We start from the raw sequence: 24280 nt of genomic DNA on the forward strand, positions 1-24280 counted from the left end.
GCAGGGTTCAAATCCTGCAGGTGGCATATGTGGCAAATGATTCCACCATTTATGTAGCACAGTGATGTGTGACATACAACTGCTCAGTCCTTGTCCAGTCATCAGCACTTTTTGCTCCAGCATTCGGAGCAGCTGGGCAACCAACTGAATATCACCCACTGATGATGTTGTATTAAATGCAGTAAACAGGTAATAGGTCATCTTGCACTTCACAATTGTCTTTTTATGTTTCATACAGCTGTTTAAAGGAGTATTTAACTAGTGACTTGCTTGTATAAAGTTGATGATGGGTCAAAGAATAAGGCTGTGGCTTTAAACTAGGTCAGAGAGAGGGGGCATTGTGTGGAAGTGGCACATTTAAGTGCAATATTATATGTCATACAGTAGAGCAATTTGTCCAAAACACCATCAAGTGTTCATGACTTTAAGGACCCCGCTCAAGGGCACACACCAAGTACTATTCATGCCCTGACCAGGAATTGATCCTCTGTTGTTTGTACCAGAGTCAGCCAAGTCAACCACTGTGCTACCCAGCTACCTGACTGAATGTGCTCTTCTTCTGTTATACCTGCTGTTATACCTAGTAAGTATGAAATTTCCTTTGTTTGATGCATTTCATTTAAATAAACTCTCACTAGAATAAATCAGATTAATTTAATATATTATGAATAAAAGCCTGACGTATGTGTAATCGAGTAAAATAGTGTATATATGTATCCTTATATTACTATTACTAATGACAGACAAAAATGGTTGTCCAGTATTGGACATATTGAATAAAACCTTTCAGTTCATTGTGTGTCTATTTTATTCCTATGTCGGTGCAGACCCCTAAATCCACCTATTAAGAAAAAACATTCGATTATCACATTCGAATATTGTGTATTATTAAAATTGGTTTCACTTTGTGCCATCATGCTTTAAAACAAGTCAAAGCACATTTAAACACATTAGAGCCACAAGGACAGTGAACATAGTCCAGATAAAGATGTTAAACAACAAAGCAGCACGACAGCATATGGAATTACTTTCTTATTATTTCTTTTTTTTACAGAAAAATAACTGAAAATATTTTTTATCTGGATGGCATCATAATTGGTGCCTGGACTTTATGTAAAAATCATACAATTTCCTTATTCTTATGTTTCTGTTCCCTAGGCATATGTGGACATCAGTTTTGCCTTTGATCCAGAGGTGAAGCTCCCAGTGGTGATTATTCCTGCCAGATTTGCTTCCCGAATGCATGATGAGACTATAGGGACTGACTTTGCCAGCCATTTCCCTGCTCCAGACTTCTCTACACTCTAAAAAATAATTCAAGGGCCGAGTTAATGGAACAGTTATATTGAGGTATTCTTACTTAATAAAATCAATGGACATCATTATTCAGAGTATTTGGGTTGAAATGATCAATATTTTTAAGTTAAACTCAAACATGAATCTTTGAGTGAAATCTACATATTTTAAATAAGGTAATTTAATTAAAAGAAATGATGACTTGACCAACAGATTAAATTGTTTAAATATCTTCAATAATTTCTGTGTGTTTCAGTGATATATTTAAATATACACTATGAAAAGTTCCCAGTTTTACGAACAAAAAATGTTAGACAGTTCTACTCAATATTATCAGTGACTTGACTATTCTACTCAAAATAATTGAGTAAGTGGGGAGGAAGTGAGTGAGTGATGTCATTATCCGCAAGGAAACAGCAAGGATTCTCCAATACCGATATATAAAGTAATATGGAAGCAGTAGAGGCCCAAACCATTTTACAAAGATGTTAGCTTGCATATGGCCATCATTTTCAACAGTTGAAGTAACTGATTTCAGAACACATTTTTCTACAAACTGAAGCAAAGTAAGAGGTAGCATTTGTTTGCCTTACCTTCTGGTTCATTGTGAAGAAATTGATCTTTGAATCTGAAGAAGTTCCTGGTTGCAGAGTGTGATGAACTTTTTGTTTTGCAGATCCTGTTGACCAGGATATGAGAGTGAGCCCCTTTAATTTGATACTTGCATTTTTCACATTAGTGTCTTTGGTCAAAATGAAACTAAATGTGCCTGTGACGGTGTCCCCAGTAGTGAAGTTGTTCTCTTCATTTGGGGCATTGTACGTCAGCCTTAAGTTTTTAAGCTTAGCCGGTTTTCATGATTCTACCAAACGTGACCAGAAGCTCATTTCCGCGTTTCACTATACAGCACAGTTTCGTTATCACACTGCTGACATAGGCTGATGTTCAGCAGGCGTGGCTCTTGAGAACCGCTGTCCATCACCAATTAAAGACACTGTAAAGTGAAAAAGAATCTGGATTTGGGTTTGTTATATGACACGTCACTCTGTTGTGAACCCTGAAATCAAATTTCAGTCAAATAAACATCTCTAAGTTTATGAAATTAAGCCTCAAAATCATGAAAAATGAGGCAGTAAAATCTGCTCCAGGATGGTGTGGGCGTGTCTGTTGTTGAGCTGAAGCCATGCCCACTCAGGAGAAACACGATCTGCTCAGATTTGAAAAATGTCACAGTCTGATTGTTGACCTTATGAGCAGAGTGCAGCTGCCTGGCTCTGTGCCAGAGACGTTTTCTAGCCCCAGTCTTTGTTATGATGCTTTAAATGATCCACAGATCACTGTGGCTGATAGATTTGGCAAATTTACCTCACAATGACAACAAACCAGCATTTAACTGACTGTGTACTTTCAATAAAGGCAGTGACGTCAGCTTACAACAGACTGTACTGAGATGAACTGCTCTGTGACTTTATGATATAGTGTTAGAGGGTTGGGGTCATTCCCTACTGCGGGCTCATGACATCATGAGCCTGAAACCCCATGAAACCAAGCCAGGAAAGAGATGAAAAACTTTCTAACAGTCCAAATCCAGAATTCAGTCACAAGTAAATCTCAGTGTTTTCCCATGTTTACAGCAACCACATTCCAACATATCTAGTGCATTAAGACAAAAACGTTGGATTTCACTATACAGGATCTTTAAAGTCAAAAGCATACAGTGACTTCACATGTCTCACTTCCTCACTTCCTGGAAGAATTTTTCCTCTGATTTCAGGGAACTTACGCAGAAGAGGTCTGATTTCCCACATGGTTCAGTTTTGCTCAATGAATAGTGGGGGGAAAAAAACAAAACAAATGATGCCTGTTCAAAAATAGAGAATCACAGAGGCATTTGGAATCAAATACACTGATTTTTGATACAGGACCAAGTGGAACATTTTGTCCATTATTGTAGTTATGAATGTGATTGATTTAGGGGTGTTTGCACTGACATACAAAGGCAACATAATACAATGGACACACAGTGACGTGAAAGGCAATATATTTAATATTTCCCATGCTGAAAAAGATTGTTTGAAAGCCATTAGTATAAAAGGACACATATACATGATTTTACTCAATTACACATATTTGAACCTTAAATCATGATAGAGAAACTGAATATGATCTATTCCAGTTTAGATGGACTTCAAATCAACCACATAAAACAAATGACACTTCATACATGCTAGGTCAGTCGGTGGGAGCGTGTTTCTTGTGTGGTCAGTACAACAAAGGACGAACAGCACATTCAGTCAGGTAGATGGTTGCTTGGTGCTTTACATAACTTACTCTAGTACCAGAAATAGGGATTCAATTCCTGGTGTGACTGACAACAAACTTGGAGAGAAAAGATCACGTTTTACCTGTTAACTGCGCATAATTAACATAACAGCAAAAGTGGTGATATTCAATTAGTTACCCAGCTCCTAATGCTGGAGCAAAATGTGCTGATGACTGGACAAGGACTGAGCTGTATGTCACACATCACTGTTCTACATGAACTGTGGTATGCCACCTGAGTGCACTACAACACAAAACTTGCATTTAAACTGGTGATGACAGTGCTGCAAAATTTACACTTTTTGTCAGAAATTTTAGCAGTGCTGATAATGATGATACCAGTTTACTTCCCACCTCCACAGAGCCATACCAACTGTGGCTCAGTAGGTAGAGTCAGGTGCTTCATAGTCAGAAGACCATGGATTTGAACCCTACCTTGTTTATAATATGTATGGATGAATGTGAATGGGATTAGCTAATACCAGAACTGTCTGGGCCCCTGAAAAAACAGAGAAGGGGCCCTCCACATTTGTGATTCATTGAAGACACCAGTGCACATGTGTTGGATTAGTAGCACCTCTGGCTAACAGCTACCTTATTTTGGACCTAAAAAGTTTCGAAACTTAATGCCTATTTTTTGCCACTTTAAATCAATTTTTGCAGTTTTTTTTGGTCCCCACTAAATGCAGCTTTTTGCTGCTGTTTTGCAACCCAATGCCCAATTGAGCCAATTCCAAACATGTTTTACTGTTTGTCACCCTATTAAGCCACTATATCTGCATCTGTTTTTCCATGTAATGCACATTTTTGCCACTGTCTTGCCACTGTTAACCTATTTTTGCTGTTGGTCATCATTTTATGCTGCTATATTGCCAGTGTTTTTCCTCTCAGTGCCTATTTTTGCCACTTTTGATCAATTGTTGCTGTTTTTCCCAACTTTATGCCACTTTTTTGCTGCTGTTTGGCCACCCAATGCCACTTTTAACCCATTTCTGTTGTTTCTTATCCTATTAGGCCACTATTTTGCATCAGTTTTGCCACTTAATGTCCATTTTTGCTGCTTTACCCCCATTTTTGCTTTGTGCCTGTGTTTGCCACTTTTTTTGACAGTTTTAACCCACCTTGCCACATGTTCTTCACCTTTAGCCCTTTTCACAATTATGTCAATTCTCTACAAAGTTGTTTCAGTTTTTGCCTAATTTATTTTCTGAAATCCTGACATCTTTGAACATCATGACTTAGCTTTGAAGTCTGACATAACTTTTGTAATAGTTTAGTTAATCTGCCCATCCACATTAACATCAGCAATAAAAATGTGATTCTCTTTAAAGAAAAGAGTTTTGGAAAAGGCTTTATTTGTTCTACTACAGCATAAAAAGATAAAAATTCATTTTATTTTGGTTATCATTCAGGTCAAAAATAAAATATGGTTATCACAGCTTTTCTTTACAGTGGGTCATGACTTTGCAGACCTCCATGGCAAGCAGGAGTTCCAACAGGTAGTTATGATCTCCTCCCTCAGGTCAGCTGTCCTTGACCTGCTATTGGGGCTTAGTCCCCAATCTCGATTGCTGATGATGGACTCATGAGTTGGTAATGTAGGTGTGGGATTCCAAAGTATCCATTCTTTCCACATTCTCTGCCTCTGTGATTCACTTTTTCTGAACAGGCATCAGCGTGCCCTTTTTGTTTTATCCCACCATTCATTGCGCAAGACCCACGAGAGCTATCAAGCCTTCTGCATAACTTCAGTGAAATCCCTGAGAAACTTTTACAAGGGAAGTGAGGCGAGTGAAGCCACTGGATGTTTGATGACGTTAATAGGCTGGTTGACAGTCTGGAGTATCACTAGTTCAGTCACCAGCAGTTAAACAGTGTGATAGCTTTACTTTGTTAAGCAGTGGAAATGAGCGCCTGGTGGCGTTTTTCATCATTACCAGCCCTGGTAAAGAATTTCAAGCTGACTTACGATGCTCCAAATGAGGACAACACCTTCACCGCTGGAGACACTATCACGGGCACGCTGACGTTCACTTTGACCAGCGACACCAAAGTGAAAAGCGTCAGTGTCGAAGCCATAGGGTGCGCGAGCGCGACATGGAATGCTATTGAAGACAATTCACTATACTCTGAAACCAGAAACTACTTCACATACAAAGAAGCAGTTGTTGTGGATAGTTCACACGGTAAGATGAACATGTGTTTGAGCCTCTTAGTTTGTTTTCGTTATAAACTAGTAGAAAATGGGCCTTGTGTTAAAATCAATGATTTTAAATGTACACGATGGCCATATGCAAGCTGTGACGTCTTTGTAAAATTATTTGGACCTCTATTACATCCACATTTCTTTAGACTCATTGTTAAATATGGCAATTCAAATATTTGTTGTAGTTTTCCCAAAGGATCATGTTCCTGATTATTTTATTTGCTGGTATCTTTAATTACATGTTAAGTAATTAAAGATACACCTAAATTGCATCTTGCATGAATGTTTATCCATGGGTACTGTACATTGGACATGTTTGCTCTGCACAAAGTCTTTTAGATATTGTTCCCTTGTTAAACACATAAAAATTACAAATCAAATTAATCTGGCAAGACAGTGACTGGTTTGCAATAAAATCCAAGGTTTAAATCCTTGTTTACACCTGCAAGAGTGTGGATCCATTGGTCATGTCAGAGCTCTCCACCAGTAGAAAACCAGCTTCAAAAATGTTGGTCTGCTTAGCTGCTGCCTACTCACTAATCCACACTAAGCACATTCACACTGCAGTTGAAGAGACTTGAATCACATTTTTTTTTGCTCATATGTGACTCATATCAGTTTTTTCCTGACAGTGTAACACTGAACACTCAGATTTATATCAGATTGAGGCCGCATTCATACATGGTACTTAATCAAAAACATATCTGATCTGTTGGAATTTGACCGCAGTGTGAACAGCCAAACAAAAAAGTAGATTTGAGCAAAAGATCAGGATGGAGCATTAAGGCCTGCAGTGTGAAAGTAGCCTTAGGCTATGTGAAATGCAGCATTAGATAATAGTTAGGTCCACAAGTATCTGAAATTCTGCTTCTGTTCACTGCCAAAATGGATGTGCAATAAAACAACCACTATGTGACTGAAGTCAAGACTTTCAGCTTTTATGTAAGGGGTTTAACAAATATATATGTAATGTATGTAACCAGACACCCTAGATTATGTCTTAAACCCATTATGGCATTTACCATTCAAGGATTACCACCAATTTATTCAGAGTACTTTTTTTATCATGAGCTCTAGGGTCAGTGTATTTTTTGGTAGTTCCATTTCCTGGTTGAAACCAGCTTCAGAAATTGGGAGAAACTCTTTATATATATATATATATATAAATATATATAGGTTTGTCTCAAAAAATTAGAATATCATGAAAAAGTTCAGTATTTTTTGTCACTCTTTTCTGAAAGTGAAACCCATATATTATATAGACTTGTTACACATAGAGTGAAGTATTTCAAGCCTTTATTTCTTGAAATGTTGATGATTTTGGCTTACAGATGAGAAAACACAAAATTCAGTGTCTCAAAAATTAGAATATTACATAAGATCAATAAAAAAGATGTTTTAAACAGAAATGTCAGGCTTCTGAAAAGTGTGTTGATTTCTATACACTCAATACTTGGTTGGGCCTCCTTTTGCGTGAATTACTGCATCAGTGCGGCGTGGCATCAGCCTGTGGCACTGCTCAGGTGTAATGGAAGCCCAGGTTGATTTGATAGCGGCCTTCAGGTTGTCTGCATTGTTGGGTCTGGTTTCTCACATCTTCCTCCTGACAATACCCCATAGATTCTCTATGGGGTTCAGGTCAGGCCAGTTTGCTGGCCAATCAATCACAGTAACACCATGGTCATTGAACCAGCTTTTGGTACCTTTGGCAGTGTAGGCAGGTGCCAAGTCCTGCTGGAAAATGAAATCAGCATCTCCATGATGCTTGTCAGCAGAAGGAAGCATGTCGTGCTCTAAAATGTCCTGGTTGATGGTTGCGTTGACTGTAGACTTCAGAAAACACAGTGGAGTGGACCAATCCATGAATTCTGTGCCTCTCCACTCTTCCTCCAGACTCTGGGACCTTGAATCCACATTGTTTGAAGTCCAGTGTGAAGTTTCCACAGTCAGTGATTGATTTGGGCTACCATGGCATCTGCTGGTGTCTACTTATGGCCTCATTTACTTGCTTTGTTACCTCCTTGATTTTCACATTGATAGCTGTGGACAAACAGCTCTAAAATGCCAGTTCAGCACTTGAAAGATCTTTTGTGATTCAATTGTCTTGAAGTAAAGTAAGATCAGGCCACCCCAGGCATTATAATCTGGCTACACAACTCACAGTAAGGCTTTTAAACTTGAGCTTATCATTCTCACTTCTTTTGTAGGAACTATGCTTTCAGAAGGAGAGCATTGCCATAGATTCAAGTTTCAAATCCCACCAGGGTAAGCAGCGATTTAAGGTTAATTCTATCATCTAGATTTAGTACTATGTCACAGTTTGTTTTTGTTAATAAAAATACTTACTGGTTGTGTTTCACAGAGATTGGCCATCATCCTTCAAGGGCTGTAATGGAGACATCACCTACATGCTTGAAGCAAAGATATTCAGGAGCTGGAAGTTCCCTTTGATAATGCGAAAGAAGCTTAAATTTAGGTCAAAGTCCCTTCAGATTCCGAGCCAGGTAAAACAATCTCATCATTGTCTGCAATGGGATGTGGGGTAACAGTTTAAAAACAGTTTTATTCAGACAGTTTCTAAACAGAAAATAAATCACTAAGCTGATATAAAACAGTGTAATCCATGTGATGTGTTTTAGTGTCGCGTTTCTGGGTCAGCGGGGAAAAAAAAGGTTGAAATTTCTGCTACTGTTGACAAAAAGGTCTGCTGTCCAGGTAATGTTTTTAGCTTACTTGTTATGCAGCCAACTGACAATTCAACACATGAGCAGTTTAAAAATCATGTTTAAACATGTGGTTTTCTATTTCTGTCTATGCTTTTTATACAATTTGTTTAGACATGTTTGAAGTTTTGTTATTAACGTAAAAGATAATGGAGCTATGTGGAGACAAGAAACAAGCTGTACATATTCAGATGTTTTTTTCTCTATTGTAGGGGACATTTTGTCAGTTGTTGTCGATATCTGCAACTCCTCGTCCAAGGATATTAGACCAAAATTGCAGTTATTCCAGAGAGAAATCTACCGCGCAGAGGGCTCCACCACCAGCAGCGAACTGTCTCATGGCAAAATTGTAGAAAAATATATTGCACAAAACTCACAGAAAACTATCTTCTGCCAGCTGAGGGTTCCTGTAGATGCTGTTCACAGCATCAACAACTGTGAAATCATCACAGTGGAATATTTCATCAGGGTGAGTATTAATGTCAAAGAGGTGTAGCAATGCATCCACTCATATACAACATACGTTGATACTGCTCTTTGACAATTAATCCAATGTTTCCTGGGATCAATTTTAAGACAATAAACATGTTTATATCCTTGAAGGGGTAAATTAAGTCAGTGGGCTATGATCATAACTCTGTCCAAAAGAATTCACAAACTCTGCTAAAACTGACACTCAAGTATGTTGTTATATCATGTAAATGATGCATATTGACAGTAAATCACAAAAGAAGTGTAGAAATTGAGTTTTTGATGGAGTCACGGTTATAAAGCTCTAACACAGAATCAGGTGATAAATTACATGTACGGTTTATAAAGTTACACAAAAGACAGGGTCTGTGTTGACTAGTAAGGACTAATAATGTTCTGCCATCAGAAAACTATAATTATCTGATCAAAATTAATTTCAAATTAATTCAACATTGTTTTTTTCTTAAGTCAAAAACAAGGAATAATCGAATAATCTTTTAATAAAAAGATTTGACATAAGTAAAAAAGGAGTAAAGCGTATCTAAATGAGTTGAAATTATGTTGTGGAAAATTGGTAATATTTTTTTTCTATCATGCGTTAATAACAGTCAACCCACATTTGATCAAAGTCATCTTTATTACCTCCGCCAAGGAGGTTATGTGATCGGGTGGGTTGGTCAATTTGTTTGTTCGTTTGTTAGCAACATAACTCAAAAAGTTGTGGATGGATTTTCAGGAAATTTTCAGGAAATTTCAGAAATGGCATAAGGAAGAACTGATTCGATTTTGAGAGTGATCCCAATCACTGTCTGGATCCAGGAATGTTTTTAAAAGATTATTTACTATTGGGAGATGGGGCTAATGGCAGAGGTCTGCACTGTTACCACTTTACACCAGGAGATGGCGGACATGAGTAACTTCAGTCCCAGCAGCATTCTGGGTGTGTTTCTATACAAAGTTTTGGAGTTTATAGAGTTTGAAAGGCGCATGCCTGGTTGAGGAGACGAGTCGGAGCGTAACAGAGAGAAGGACAGCAAATTGTAGCGAGAAGACTCACAATGCTGGGAGGAATAGAGGAATATTCACCCTCTGCCATGATTTTCGGTCGTCCGGTGAGACTATGGGTGCTTCCGCCATGACAGTCCACCCGTAGCGAGGCCAATGCTTTTCCTCACCATGTCTCCACCCCACAAGAGGGAGTAATCAGCGAATTCGATTTTGGGAGTGATCTGATCACTGTCTGGATCCAGGAATATTTTTAAAGGATTCTTCACCATTGGGAGATAGGGCTAATGGCGGAGGTCTGCACTCTCTGAGTGCTTTTCTAGTTTGATTCTAATATTTCCCAATTTTACACACTGCACCTTTAATGAGTGGTGGTTTTACTCTAATTATTTATTGTCTACAAATATTTGACTTCTTTTTTCCTTTTTTCTGTTCCCTAGGCATATGTGGACATCAGTTTTACCACTGGTCCAGAGGTAGAGCTCCCAGTGGTGGTTATTCCCAACAGATTTGCGTCCCAAATACATGAGGCTATGGGGCCTGACCCCAGTTACACTAACTCCCCTTTGCCTGCATACCCTACAGGACGTTATCCTGTACCTACCAGTCCTAGTGCCCCCTTTCGGCCTGGACAAGCTTTGGGACCTTACCCTGACAGCCCTGCTAGGGCTCCCAGTTACAGTGACTCCCCTCCCCCAGCTTACTCTCCAGGACCTTATCGTGCCTTTTTTTACTCTGGACAGACTATGGGGCCTAACCTAGCTGAAGCTGTTGGAGGCTGTGACTTCCCTCCTCCAGGATCTTATCCTGCACCCACAGATCAAGATGCTTGTGGATTCCCAGCACCAGTTCATACTCAACCTGCACCTTTAAGAAGTGGCTTTAGTGATCAGTGGCCTCAACAGCCTCCTCCTTATGGTGACCCTCCTGCAGCTTTCCATCCACTAGCCCCCAGTGCTCAGCCTCAGTTTCAGCAGGGAGAAAACCCTCCAGATTATTTTTCCATTAACTCCCCTCCTACTTACCAACAGCACAGACACGGTGGAACGATAGCATTGAGATTTGACGTACAGCAGATATGATGTTTTCACCGAACACAGGACCTGTTCCTCATCCCCCAACGCTTAATTTATCCTCTTGTGAGTGAGAGAGAAATCTTTGACATTCTTCACATTTGCAGTTACCTGGTGCTGGTCATGATGATCTTAAAACTAAATATTGAACCAGTGCCTCCCCCACTATTTTACTGCCACTGTGTCGTATCTTCAATTATTCTCTTCAAACAGGTGTTGAACTGGACCAACTGAAATGGGCCAAAGTTATTTCAATATTTAAAACCCATGATCAGTCCATATTTTCAAATTATTGACCAATTAAATTTGGTTGTTTTTCCAAAATAGTTTACCATAGATTAGTCAAACACCTAACGGACAATAACTACATCAGTATGGATTCTTTGAAAATCCCTCCACCTTTGATCTAATTTGCTTCCACAATATCTACAGCTTTAGATGATAAGGAATATACAGTTGGAGTTTTTATTGACTCATCTTAAGCCTTCCACACTGTAGGTTAAAGAGAGTTATAAGCTAAGCCACAGGCTCATGTGGTGTCTGGTGTTGAATTTGATTGGTTTAGAAGTTACTAGCAGGAAAACATGTTGTTTGCACTGAAGCTAGATCATCATACAGTAACATTACAGTGTGGTGTTCCACAGGGCTCTGTACAGAGCCCTTTTTTATTCCTTACATGACTTGCATATATCAAAAGAAGCTTTTTCCAAAGTGAAATTTTAACTCGGTTCTTATACCACCTTCAATGCTGCAGTTATTTGACAGTGTTGATTCATTCAGTGTTTGTCCACCTCAGTTGATCTAAGGTCTGTCCAATACAATTTCAAATCTTGGGGTATGTAGCTTTTCCCATGATGCCCTGTGCAGAGTGTTTAAATTTGTTTAGATGTCTTTTGATGCTACTGTTGTACAGTTATCAACTGCTGGAATATCTGCTCCTGTTTCTGTTGGATTGTTGTTGTTTTTTTTTTAATGTTGAACACTACTGCACCATGAGTGTAGTTGTTCACTGAGTTAGACACTTCGCACCTGTGGAGTTGGGACGGTCAGTTTGTAAAGACAGTCATCACTTAAACCTGCTGAGGTAACCTCATTTAAAGGTAAAATTAAGAGCATATCAAAGGTGCACAGAAATATATCAGTTACTAATACTGTAAATGCTTGAAACACCTCCAGTGAGAATTATATAATAATAATAATAAAGTATGCTTTAATGAGTCAGAAGACAACACTCAGGGAGATAAAATCTAATACTATTACAGAACTTGGGATCTGTAATAACACTAGCAGTTTTGCTGTGTAGAGTTGATTTGTTTTAACATAGGAGAAAATTATCAACAGTACTGAGAGTAATTTTAACACTTTTTAAAGATATTCAACCTGTATTGTTAACTTTTTATCACACTAAACTTTTGCTCTTTTTAAAGTTAATTTAACTCTTTAATTTTAATGCTAGGGAAAGAGTAAATTTAACACCAATTCATTTTTTGATCTCAAATACAGCTTTATACTTGACTCTTGAAGTGTTACTTGAACACTGTAAAATAAACTTTTTACTACTATTTGTATCACAGATGAAGATGAACACAGCAAAATCATTGCACAGTGTGGTGTTTCACAGAGCTCCACACTGAGCCCTCTTTTACTCCTGAATGACTTCCCTTTAATATCCAAATAAGCTTTTTCATTTTAACACATAAAAAGATGAACACAAGTTAACTACTTGCATGATTGACTTCTGGTTCAAATGCAATTAAATATTTCTTAATGTTGAAATGAGTGTTTATATGATCGTCAAGCCTACATGTAAAACTCTGATATGTTTTTTATTCATAGCAAGCTCACCTGGAGAAGGCATTCAACATCTGAGCCCTATAAAGTGGCAAATAAAAATGTGATGATGTAATGTGCAAGATACATCTTGTCAAGACAAACCTTGTGGATTTGTATTACAGTATGTCTTATCCTTTTATATCTCAAGGCAATATAGTAGCGGATACAATGGGAAAAAAACAATAGCCCTTCCAACTCATTACTGCAAAATAAATTTCTCCAAATTGTTACGTACTCCATCTGGAATCCTTATACTGCTCATTTATTTCTGCTCACTTAAGCCTGCAATTATAAGCAGATTTCATGTAAATACACTGCAAAAAGGCACATTTATTTTTTCTGTTCCTCAGCACTTTATCTCCTAAATCCTTTAACACCTTTTTGTGACTATGTCTGAGATCCACTATATCATACCAGATCTGATGATCTTCAACATAAGATCATAAAGATCTTAATCAAGTGCTTTTATTAGTATACAGAAATATATGAATGCATGCTTAAGAAAAACAATCGACTGATTGTAAGGTATTATCTTACCGCTGATAGACTCAATATCTAAATTTTGTTTGTATTTTGTTGCAGTGTTTTTGTACTGGTGTTAGGTGGGATCCTTTTATGAGCTGTTGGGGGTCTCTTTTGGCTCACCTGTGCATTTTTATTTCTTTTGCACAAATAATATGCTTTCATCCATTTGCAACTTGCACACACTAAAATAACTTTATTTTCGTTGGCTGTATGCAATAGTGGTCGAAATTCTTTGTGAGAAGCAATAAAATGAACAAAATGCTTGGTTTTTTCCCTTATTTGTTCAAGTAGAGAAATGCAAGCCACATTTTTGGGCTGAAAAGGGATTGCATGATGCAGAGGGGAGGGCACAGGAAGTCTAAAAAAGAAGCTAACAGGGAGATACAATCTTTCTGCAAGTAAAAAAAAAAGAGGATATACACTGGGCATGACTGAACATGTTCAGAGAAACAAGTCAGGTCATGTCAGTGATAAAACACAAATCTAATTTGTCTTTAAAGAAAACGAAATATTGTTTGAATAACTGAATCAGTGTCGACTGCTTTTGTTCTTGCACTTTGTGGTGCATCATTAAAGAGAAAAAACATCATGTGACCACGCAGGCCCCAAAAGCTGTCCCATTCCTCACAGTTACGACTGGGAAATTCTTTTTAGCTTTGCACACTGTTTTCTCCTCATAGCAGATTTATGCTCTTTAGATCTAATTGGTAGTCTATGCAGTTGTAGCGCACTGGTTGTAACATTTTTGTGCTTTCTTTAGTGGTAAACAAGGAATGCTATAAAAGGGAAGGAATGCCTATGAGTAAAAAAAAAAAAAAAAAACAGATTTTCCAAAGGGTTAAAAACGAAGCATACAAAATAGTGATTTATAACCTCAGGATAAAGAGAGGTTCAGTTGTAATGTTTTAATAACAGAGAGCTGTATTGTGCAGGCTACACAGAAATAATAAAGAGTGGTTGAATCTCACATCACAAATTTACCCTTTTTTAAACTGCTTTGCTTCTTTTACAATATCAGAGCATTTTTAGACTGTGAAGCATGAACGCCCCCTTGCTATTGTTGTTTGGAGGAATGCATGTATCCTCCCATAATGTCTGTTTTCCTCCCTCCATTTATCCAAGTGATGGCCACACAGAGGGAGGTTGTTGAAAGTTTTGCTCCGCCTTCATACACTTGCTTCTGCTGAGAATTACATGCCTGCTGAATTGTACGGGAAACCTCGAACTAAATGAGCTTGATAAGACCATCGCCATGATACGAAGACTGTCGTGTGTCTGTTTGCTTTTATTTGTACTGTTCAAAGGTAAGACGATTATTGTACTTTTGCCAATTCAGCTAGCAAAAGGGCTACAGCAGTTCTTTACATTAAGTTTGATGGTGTACGACTCAAGGAGGCGACAATGTCAAACTGAAAGGGAGGTGACCGTTTGAAACAATTTTTATAAGTTCACATGAACTTCAGCAAATAGAACAAGTAGCGTTAGCTGCACAACTTAACGTCACGTGACGCAGCAGGAAAAGTTTTAGGTTAACGGTCAACATGAGCTTAGTCAGACATTTGTGTGGTGGGTTGTTAACTAAAACGTATCTAAACAAAAGTCACCTGCTAAGGCTAACAGGTAAAACCTTCCTCATAATTATATAGTTAGCCGCTAGCTAGGTTAGTAGGCCTACTTGCTACTTAAACCTACTATAAAAAACACTGTAGCTGGAGCAGCCTAAATCAGTGGTTCTCAACTGGTGGGTCGGGACCTAAAAGTGGGTCGTGAAGCTGGTGTGAATGTGTGCCAAGAGAAAGCAAAAAATATGACTAAAAAGTCTGTATGTATAACAGGGTTATTAAAGTTAAGTTAACTAGATAACTAAATAATTTCAGTGAACTGAAACTAAAGTAAGCAAAGACCCTCAAACTTAATTCTGCTTTCTAAACTAACTTAAATAAAGGTAGAGAAGAAATTTCCTTCGTTTTAATCTTGACAGTAGCACACTTACTGTACATCCAAGCCTGGGGAGTTTAAAATTGTTAGAGTTGATTGAAGAAAACTTCATACAAACATCAAAATTGAATAAATAAAATAAAAGGGGAAGAACTCTTATTGGTCTTGATCCTGGCAGCCCGTATTGCTGACAAAAGTAAAACTAATAATAACTAAACTAAAATGAAGAATTGATGCAAAATAAAAAACTTAACCAACAAACCAGCTGTAAAACTTATTAAAAGTAACCTGATATTTTTTTTTTTTTTTTTTTAATGAAAAACTCCTTAAAAATAAAAACTAATTAAAAAACCCAAACTTTTATAATCTTGGTGGTATTGAAGCCTAAAGTGGATTTAAAGTGGGCTGAACTATTTGGGAAAATAATCTAAACTGTTATTTATTTCCCCTTAATTTTGCAATTGTATTTTAATATGCAGTTATATTTAAAATCCTCATCTCTTGCTGACTTTCAACACACTTTTTTCCTTCTCAAAGTATTGATTCAGGCATCGTTTAGGCACTGGTAAAAACTTTTGATTTAGCACTGGTATGAGAAAAAAGTCAAACGATACCCATTCCTACTCTTGTAACCCACATACAGCAGTGTTAATTTTGTTGACTGATTATTTTCGTTATAGTTTTCGTTAATAGCCTTTTTTCCCCTGACGAAAACAAGACCGTAACTAATAAAAACAAGTGCACATGGACAAAAACTAAAACTAAATTTACTGACATTTTAGTCAACAAATAAAAATGAGACGAAAATGTTTGACAGAGACTTGATCCAATCAGACCTAATTTTGTCATGTAGAAAGTAGGGGCAAGTTAGGCATATATCCAATCACAGCTACTTTGGCTGTGTGGAAAGGTGGGATGAGATACGGGGGAGATCCAATCACAACTGCCTTAGCTGCGTGGTAAGTTGGGGAGAGATCCAATCAGTCAACTAAATTTACTCTAAATTTCGTTGAAATTTGGGAATGTTGGGAAGTTTTGTCAACTAAAACTAGACTAAAACTAAAACAATTTAGATTACTAAATTATGACTAAAACTAAAAGATATCTTTTGGCAAAAGACTATAACTAAAACTAAATTAAAAAGTGCTGTCAAAATGAACACTGACATACAGTACCTCTGTGGCTGACCAGTGGGACTGGACTACACTTTGGGAAGCACTGGAGTAGCATATTTGGCCCATTTATGTCAATATCTTTACTAAGGATATCCCAGACACACATTATTGGGTAATTTATTGTTTTAATAATAAAAAAAATCAGACAGACTTAAAGCATACTTTCCAAATTGCAAAAATATGTTGGAACCATTTGGAAAAGTGGATGGAATTGTTGAGAAGCAAGGGTTTCCTTGCCACTTATACCCGCTTTTGTTGCCAAAAGATTTGTACAATCTAGACAGTGCCCTCTCTCTCCCTTATTCCTCTCTCTTGGTTATGGTTATGACTGAAGACCATTAGGTTTACTTTTTGATACCAACTGTCATTAGAATAATGGAAATGTGTTAATTTTTTAAAATATTTTTTTTGGGGGGGGGTTGCCTTTTTTGCTGGAGACAGGACAGGAAATATGGGGGTGAGAGAGTGGGGGAAAGGCATGCACCAAACAGCACCAGGATCAGGACCTGAACCTGTAGCCAGTGACCAAGGACTGTAGCGCCTCTGTATGGGAGCCTTCTCTACTAACCGAGCTTAACTGGCGCCCAGATTTTACAATTATGAAACACATTGTATTTATCTAAATCCAATCTAAATTTATTCATAAAGGCACAATTAAAAACAACAAATAGAAGAAGAAAATGCTGTACAATGAGAAACTAAAAACAATATAAACACAATACTAAACTTAAAACAATAAGTAAGGCAATTTGTGTTTGGTACATTAATTCTTTGTTGTAACAATGCTTCTTGGTAATGAATCTTATACTGTTGGAAAGCCTGTTTATTACCCTTTTAAAAGATGCCACATTTGTAAGGATCATGCATTTGTGGGATGAGCAGCAGAGCTGAGTGTGTGGGTTGCGCCCATGAAAAATGTGCCAAATCTCCTGGGTTAAAAATACTTAAACTGATTAAAACAAAGTTTCACAAGACAGCATTATTTTTAAATCTGAAGTCAGATTATGCACCACATGATTTCCAAGAAGCAGGAAAGTTTCAAAATACCACCTATTCAATGGAATTGATCATTGTTTTCATGTTCTGTGAAGACTATAGTACACACTTTAAAAAACATCAGATGGTTAAAGCAGTCTATTGTTTCTATAGATATCTTTTATTTAGTTATAATATAAAGTGTTTAGCAGACCAACTGTCATTGGTGCTGTATTTCAAAAATGCTGCTCAGAATACAAATTAAGCTGCATGACCTTGCACTAACTTAAACCAAGACTGTAATTTGCTTCCTTCCAGTATCACAGGGTTTAATGATTCTGAGTTAGGATTCATGCTTGTACACTATATTTTTTATGTTCCCTCCACAGAAACATGTGGCTTTAAAGTCCAGAACAAACTGCTCGGGAAATGCCTGCAGGTACAAGAAGGCTCTTTTGGCGGTAGAGTGTCTCTGGCTGACTGCAGTCCATATTTGGCATTACAAGAATGGAGGTGGCTCCCAGAGAGTCAAGCTCTTAGCAGCCACCACACCGGGGAGTGTTTGACTGCACCAGGAGAGCAGTATGAAGGAGTCCTATTGCAGCCCTGCGTCTTTCATACTGAAAGAGATGAAGCTGGTGATGAAGCATTGGGAAATGACAGAGAGGCAAGGAGCCAAGCATGGTCCTGTTCCAAGAAAGGACACATCACTCTGTTAGGGAGGGGGCTGCACCTGAGTGCCACACAAGAATCCACTTTGGTCTTCCTTTCGAGGGAACATAAGCAGGTATGTAGTATTTTAGTAAAAGAATGAGGTTCTTGTCATTTTGTTAGAAAATCTGAGAATACCATAAACAAGACAAAAAGAATCTTAATCTACATTTTAGAATACTTTTACTCTGTGACTGTGAGTAGATAAACTTTCCAATACTGAACGTTCTTTTGGCTCACTTTCTTCAAAGCAGGGCAGCAGGTGGCGTACTCTTGACAACCAGACATTATGCAGTGGGAGAGACGTTAAGCTCAACCATCACCAACCACTCCATCATCTAAAAAAATCTCCAGAACCTGAGGGTTTTCCAAGTGCAGTGTCTGATATGCACAAACAGGCTGAACCAGGTAAAGACCCGTAAACATCTTGTTATTAGTAATTTACTGAGTGCTGACTTTCTCTTATGTGTACCCCTAATAAAAGGGATATTCAGTCATACACAATATTCAAATCTGATCTAATCTGATGACTAATGAGCAGTATTAACTGGCTGACAAAATAAACACCCATCTTCATATTTTGATTGAAAAAAATGGTAACCACACATCTAAAAGGGTACATCACTGGTACAAGGCTGGGGTAGTTTGTATGAGCAGAGAGGGTGAGCTAATCTAAACCATGCAGATGTAGTTTATGTTATCAGGGATTGTACTGGGGAAGATCTTATGTGAACATTCATGTTAATGATGGCCTGACCATGACAGAACAAATTTAAGACTGAAAAGAAATGAAATAGATATGAATGCGTCACATTTTTATTAATAGGTAGACTTCCTCTCACTCCAGTTTGCTATTGGCATCAGGGTAGGCAAGTGCACCACATGTGTCTTTTGCATCAAATCTGGAAAGTCTTCAGAGGAAGTCATTTGTGCAAAAAAACCTGTCTGTGGTCAGGAGCCTCACTTTCATTTTTCTAAGAACTGTGCCAGAATTGATTAATAATGAAAAGGCCTCTACTCATTAAAGTTTTAATGTCCTAAATTCTTTTATTGCATCATCAAGGAGCCCCTAAGGACATCCTTCTTTACATTCAATAAGATTTACCTCATGATTGCGTTATCATGCAAAGCCATACATTTGGCCTTCATGATAATTTTTGGGATTCTGTATGCTGCATGTAGCTTCAGTCCTTTTTGCGCTGTGGTTTGTAGATTGGATTATTGCATGCCTGCTTCCCCTTCCAGGATCTAATTTAGCTAAGTGCGCTCTGCCAGATCAATATTTTCCTGGTCCTGGAAGAAAGCCAGCCAGTCCATGAAACAGCATCACAGTGGCATGTCAGGCCATGGACATGCTGATTCATTTGGCCCTTATGCTGGGCTGGTTCTGCATGATCTTATTTCCGTCCCTCAACTGATGATGGACAAACAAACTGCTGCTCCCCTGTATCAAATGTTTGCTCCACCTTTGTCTCCAGCCAGAGAAAAGAAATAAAACCTGTAATCATCATATAGTGGTGACTTGTTTATTAACTTTCTTTTTTCTCATCTTTAAGTTGAAGATGTAATAGGTACAGAGGCCACAGAAACATATTCCCCAAAAGAGGACCCTCTTTCTTTCCTGAGCACCAAATCCCCTGCAGATCCCACCATGATCTTCTTCAGCATGGACTATGGTAGGTCAACAAAATCAAGTGAGTCCTTTTTCTGACGGAGTACAAACCTGGTCAGTTTTCCACCACTAGGTGGAGATAGATGACAGAGAAAGTGAGAACCATGTTTACTCTGGGTGTGTTGGAATATCTGTAAAGGAGTTTCATTGGGCTTTTATTTGCACATGCATAGTCCTTTCAGAAATGTAACAGATCTCACAAAGGAGTAAATGAGTGATGTGTTGCTTGGTCTGTATTGTGCACATTTGTTTAAGGCATGGGCTGGAAGATAACCATGTTGGTACTCAGCTCTCTGGCTCTGGTCCTGGGAGCAGTAATTCTTATCCTCAATGTTTACTCCAACAGGTGAGTGCCTTAATATGTATTTTACTTAAAAAAAACAGGATTGATATTTAACTAAACCAACCTAACACATAGAATCATTTTTTTTAATCAGTGAATCATCTATATGGCAAAGTTAAACATGAAATGGCTTCTCTAGGGCTTGTATTTTTTTTATGTTGATATGAATCCGATACACTTTGTTAGTGTGTAGTAGATAGATAAATTTCAGGTTCATATGATTAGTTTTTTTAGCAGCTGATCAGCCTTGAAGCTTGATAAAGCTCTGATAGTTGGAGACCAATATCTATCAACCACTTCTTTATTAAACTCAACAAGCCATTTCTAAATCATAAAAACTAACTAGAGAAATTAGAAGAAAGAACACAAATATTGGCTGAAATAATACATATAGCTCAAGAACAAAGTGAAATGTTTTCAGGGTTTCTGCAGATCCTTAAGAAGGCTTAAAGTGTTTTTTTTTATTTTCAGCAGTAAAATCTCTTAGTCATATTTTTTACTTGGAAATAAGATTGAGATCAAATTTACATAGTCTAGATAGCCTTGGGAATTTTTTTGGTCATTCTCTTTTGTGGATTTGCTTCTTCATGTGACAACATAGTCTTTATTGGTTGGAATCAGATTGAAAGAAGATAAGTTGCAAGTTCAGGCAAAGTTGGCCTCTAATGAAATTACAGGGAAATGATGGCAGGGGAAATCAAGGATTGCTAAGTAACTTGCAAGATATGCCAAAATGATAAATGTCGGGTAAAGCCATTGAGTCCCACATGAAATCCAAAAAGTACAATGAAATGCATAAACAACATTAATTTACTTTGATTGGGTCTTACAAAGTAATAAATATAGGGCCTAAGTCTTACATCGTTTTCAATCCATAACAAGTTCCCTTTTCCCGTTAAAGTTCATACTAAAATCTTCAAGTAGGTTTGTATCTTAACAGGAAGTCAGTTACACTTAGTAGTGACAGTAGGGAAACCAAAAAAAAACAAAAAACACATAAACTCTTTTAATGCAAAATAATGGAGGGGAGGAAAAAAGATTTGGATTAATCGTGATTAACTGCAGAAATTCTGAGATTAATTGTGATTAAAAATTTCTTTTGAAAGCCCTAACTAAATTTAAATTTTAAATGTTTGCAGCAGCTCTGGTTCAATGTCCTCCCACTTTCTCTCTTTTTCGGTCCTGCTGTGCCAGGAGGAAGAAGGTTGTGTGCATTTTGAAGTCGTACACTCCCCGAACGGAAATGAGCGTCCCCGGATCCCCGGTGCCCAGTGAGAGAGCCCCTCTGACAGAGCATGCCATGCGTCTCCCCCACTCCACCCCCACTTTGCAACGAGGAGAAATCTTGATTCAGTGGAAGGACGGTACAGTTACGCCACTCTACGAGGCCTAAAGGTTTTTGAAAGTTCAGACCTGAGAATTAGAGGAAGAGTTAATTTTGTTTACGTATATTTGTGTCATGCATAAAAGCTCTTGAAAGTGTATGAAGGGGAGTCTGTAGTGAAGAGTGAAAAACAAAAGGCAATCTAAGGTCATGTTTTGTTTAGTTTCAGCACAGCCAAGTGTTACCAGGCTGTTTCATAAAATGGAAATTCATGGATCAGTACCGTGTCAGTGAGGTTTAGCTGCCACAGGAAGATAAAAGCTGTCATGATGCTGCCAGAAAAGAGAAAAGGAGTAAGAGCTGGACTTACAGTTTTCAATAATACTGAGTCCTTATACTGCTGTTGGAGATTTGAGGGATTGCTTGCTGGACTGTAAAATTAAGGATTAAGCATTGAGAAAGTGTTTGACTTATAAATGTACCATTTAAGGGCTCAACAAAGCAACCAATATGTTAGGCCTTTACTTGGATAAACACTAAGGAAACTTATCTCTGTTTGCCAACGCTCTGTTTTCTACCTTCACATCAGTTAAAGTGTTGGCCAAGGTGTCCTTTAACATTTGATCTTAAAGATTTGATCTGTCATTTAACACCAGGCTTAATAAATGGCACATATCAAACAACTTCTTGACTAGGGGGACACACGCCCTCTACAGGATTTTAAACCACTTATAGGCTAGTACAGATGTGATTCAACCTTGTGAACCTGAAGTTTTATCTGTAACAATAGTCTGCATTATTTAGTTTATACTCAACAAAACTCTGAAGGGTAGTTTAAATATGAAGTGAAGAAATCTTTACCTAGTTTACATATGTTTTGTAAGAGGTATTAGTTATTTTTTAATGCACTTTAACAGTGACATGACTTTAGTTTGTTAGAATTAATAACTGTATACTAATAACATGTACTTGAACCTAATTATGTATGCACAATCTTTTTATGAAAGCTAACAAAACAATATGCACTAATGTCCATTACTGTAACACTTTTCTGACCTGTCTGCTAATTGAGGTAAATGTTGTAGATTTTTAATGTTTTTTAATAGCTAATAAAGTGCTGTTTCATACATTTGACATTTTTGACTACATGGTGTGTTATATAAAGCTTTTGTTATGAAGAATGAAAAAGAGGGATTGCTGACAAAACAGGTTTTAAGTAACTAATTGAGATGGTGTGTAGGCACGCTGTAATCACAGATTTGTGTAGTTGATGATGATAGTTCCAGAGAACATTACATTTCCCTGTGGCACGGAAACTTCCCAGCAGGATGAGACTGTTTACAGCAGACAACCAAATCCTGTTTTACCGTATTTCTAATTTTTTTTTTTTTTTCTGAGAAGGAGGGGCCGGCCTTGTCAGACAGGCAATTTGATCTCTTCAACAATAAGACAATATGTTTTTTTGTGACAAGAACGAAGAAGTCCCTGAAGTAAATCTACCTTAGGCCTTCTACCTCTTTACATGCTTGCATCTAGTGGTCATTTGTGTTCTTATTTCTAGAGAAATTAACACCAAACACAGACCTGACACCCTGTCTCCCCTGCTGCTAGTGTTTAGAATAATGAAAGGCCACAAAATTTAATAGGCTGCATGCAGCACCCTGAAAATGGCATAGCGTCCCACACCCTTCCCGACCACATCCTCTTGCTTGATGAGTAAAAAAAAAAACAGGTAATTTCCTTATTTTTCAAAACTTGGCAAGCTTCAGGGCTGCAAGATATGGTAACAAACTCAAAGCAAATTCTGACAAATATTACAATATGCTTCAAGATAAGTGTGGAGGATTACAGTTATATTTTTTTATTTCAGCAGGGAGAACCCACGGGGGCCAAGGACTCTTTTCCAGAGGTGCCCTGCAGCTGCACAATAAAAGAAAACACAAAAATACAATTAAAAATTCATCTATAGTCACTCTGACTCTTGTAATCCCATGCCTTGGTTAATAAATCACATTTTCAATCAGCTGCAATCTGTTCTCTTAAGTAGTTAGTCACAAGTTCTTTAAAAACACCATATGGTACCAGAGAGGGCAGTCCTAAACCTTGGTGTTTTCAAAGTGGTCCAGTTCTGAGATCTGGTAGTACGGGTTGAGATGTTTCTAGGCAGGATAAGTCAGGTAAGGAGGGAGTTTACCAATGAGTGCCCTGTAAATAAACAGAATATTGTTCTGTTTCTGAGGGCCTGCCAACAGTGTGATACAGTCACAATGATGAGTATGATATCTATCACAGGTGAAACAAAGAGCACAAAAGCTTCAACATAGAAACAGTTGCATGCATATAGAGGGTGTCTCCATGATCCAAAACAAGCAGTATTGTAACTTGAACAATGTTTTTGCTTTATTCATTGATAAGCAAGACTTACTCCTGTAAAGAAACCCAGGCTGTGGACACATTTTTCCAATTCAGTTTGAAAGGTGTGATTTAAAAACTGAGCCCTGTTCCAGCCAAAAACCCAACTATTTCACTTGTTGAAAACATTGAATGATTACATTATTTAACAACCCACTTTTAATTTTCCCCAAAAGAACACCTCTGGGGTCTGTACTAGACCTGGTAGATAAAGCCTTAAACTGAACTACTGAGAAAATTAGAGATCATTTCTTGAGCTTCACAGCTATTATACCA

At 37.8% G+C, this 24280-nt stretch overlaps 2 protein-coding genes across 3 annotated transcripts; both read left to right on the plus strand.

Annotated features, from left to right (window-relative positions):
* Nucleotides 1–5482: 5482 nt before the first annotated feature.
* LOC121510207 (arrestin domain-containing protein 3-like) lies at nucleotides 5483–13591 on the plus strand. The gene is made up of 6 exons (XM_041788159.1): nucleotides 5483–5804; nucleotides 8032–8089; nucleotides 8187–8328; nucleotides 8464–8539; nucleotides 8760–9016; nucleotides 10464–13591. The coding sequence occupies exons 1-6, from the start codon at nucleotides 5525–5527 to the stop codon at nucleotides 11103–11105; spliced, it is 1455 nt and encodes a 484-aa protein (XP_041644093.1). The 5' UTR covers nucleotides 5483–5524; the 3' UTR covers nucleotides 11106–13591.
* A 968-nt stretch (nucleotides 13592–14559) lies between these two features.
* On the plus strand, nucleotides 14560–22726 carry LOC121510259. Of its 2 annotated transcripts, none has more exons than XM_041788230.1 (6): nucleotides 14560–14758; nucleotides 17932–18329; nucleotides 18505–18661; nucleotides 19810–19929; nucleotides 20181–20271; nucleotides 21463–22726. In XM_041788230.1, exons 1-6 carry the CDS (start codon nucleotides 14707–14709, stop codon nucleotides 21659–21661), a joined length of 1017 nt encoding a protein of 338 aa, XP_041644164.1. In that variant the 5' UTR covers nucleotides 14560–14706; the 3' UTR covers nucleotides 21662–22726. The 2 variants fall into 2 exon arrangements, with proteins under 2 accessions (XP_041644164.1, XP_041644165.1); XM_041788231.1 differs by having other exon boundaries at nucleotides 18508–18661.
* The last annotated feature ends 1554 nt before the right edge of the window (nucleotides 22727–24280 follow it).

Source organism: Cheilinus undulatus, linkage group 5, assembly GCF_018320785.1.
Source record: "Cheilinus undulatus linkage group 5, ASM1832078v1, whole genome shotgun sequence".
Lineage (NCBI taxonomy): Eukaryota > Metazoa > Chordata > Actinopteri > Labriformes > Labridae > Cheilinus > Cheilinus undulatus.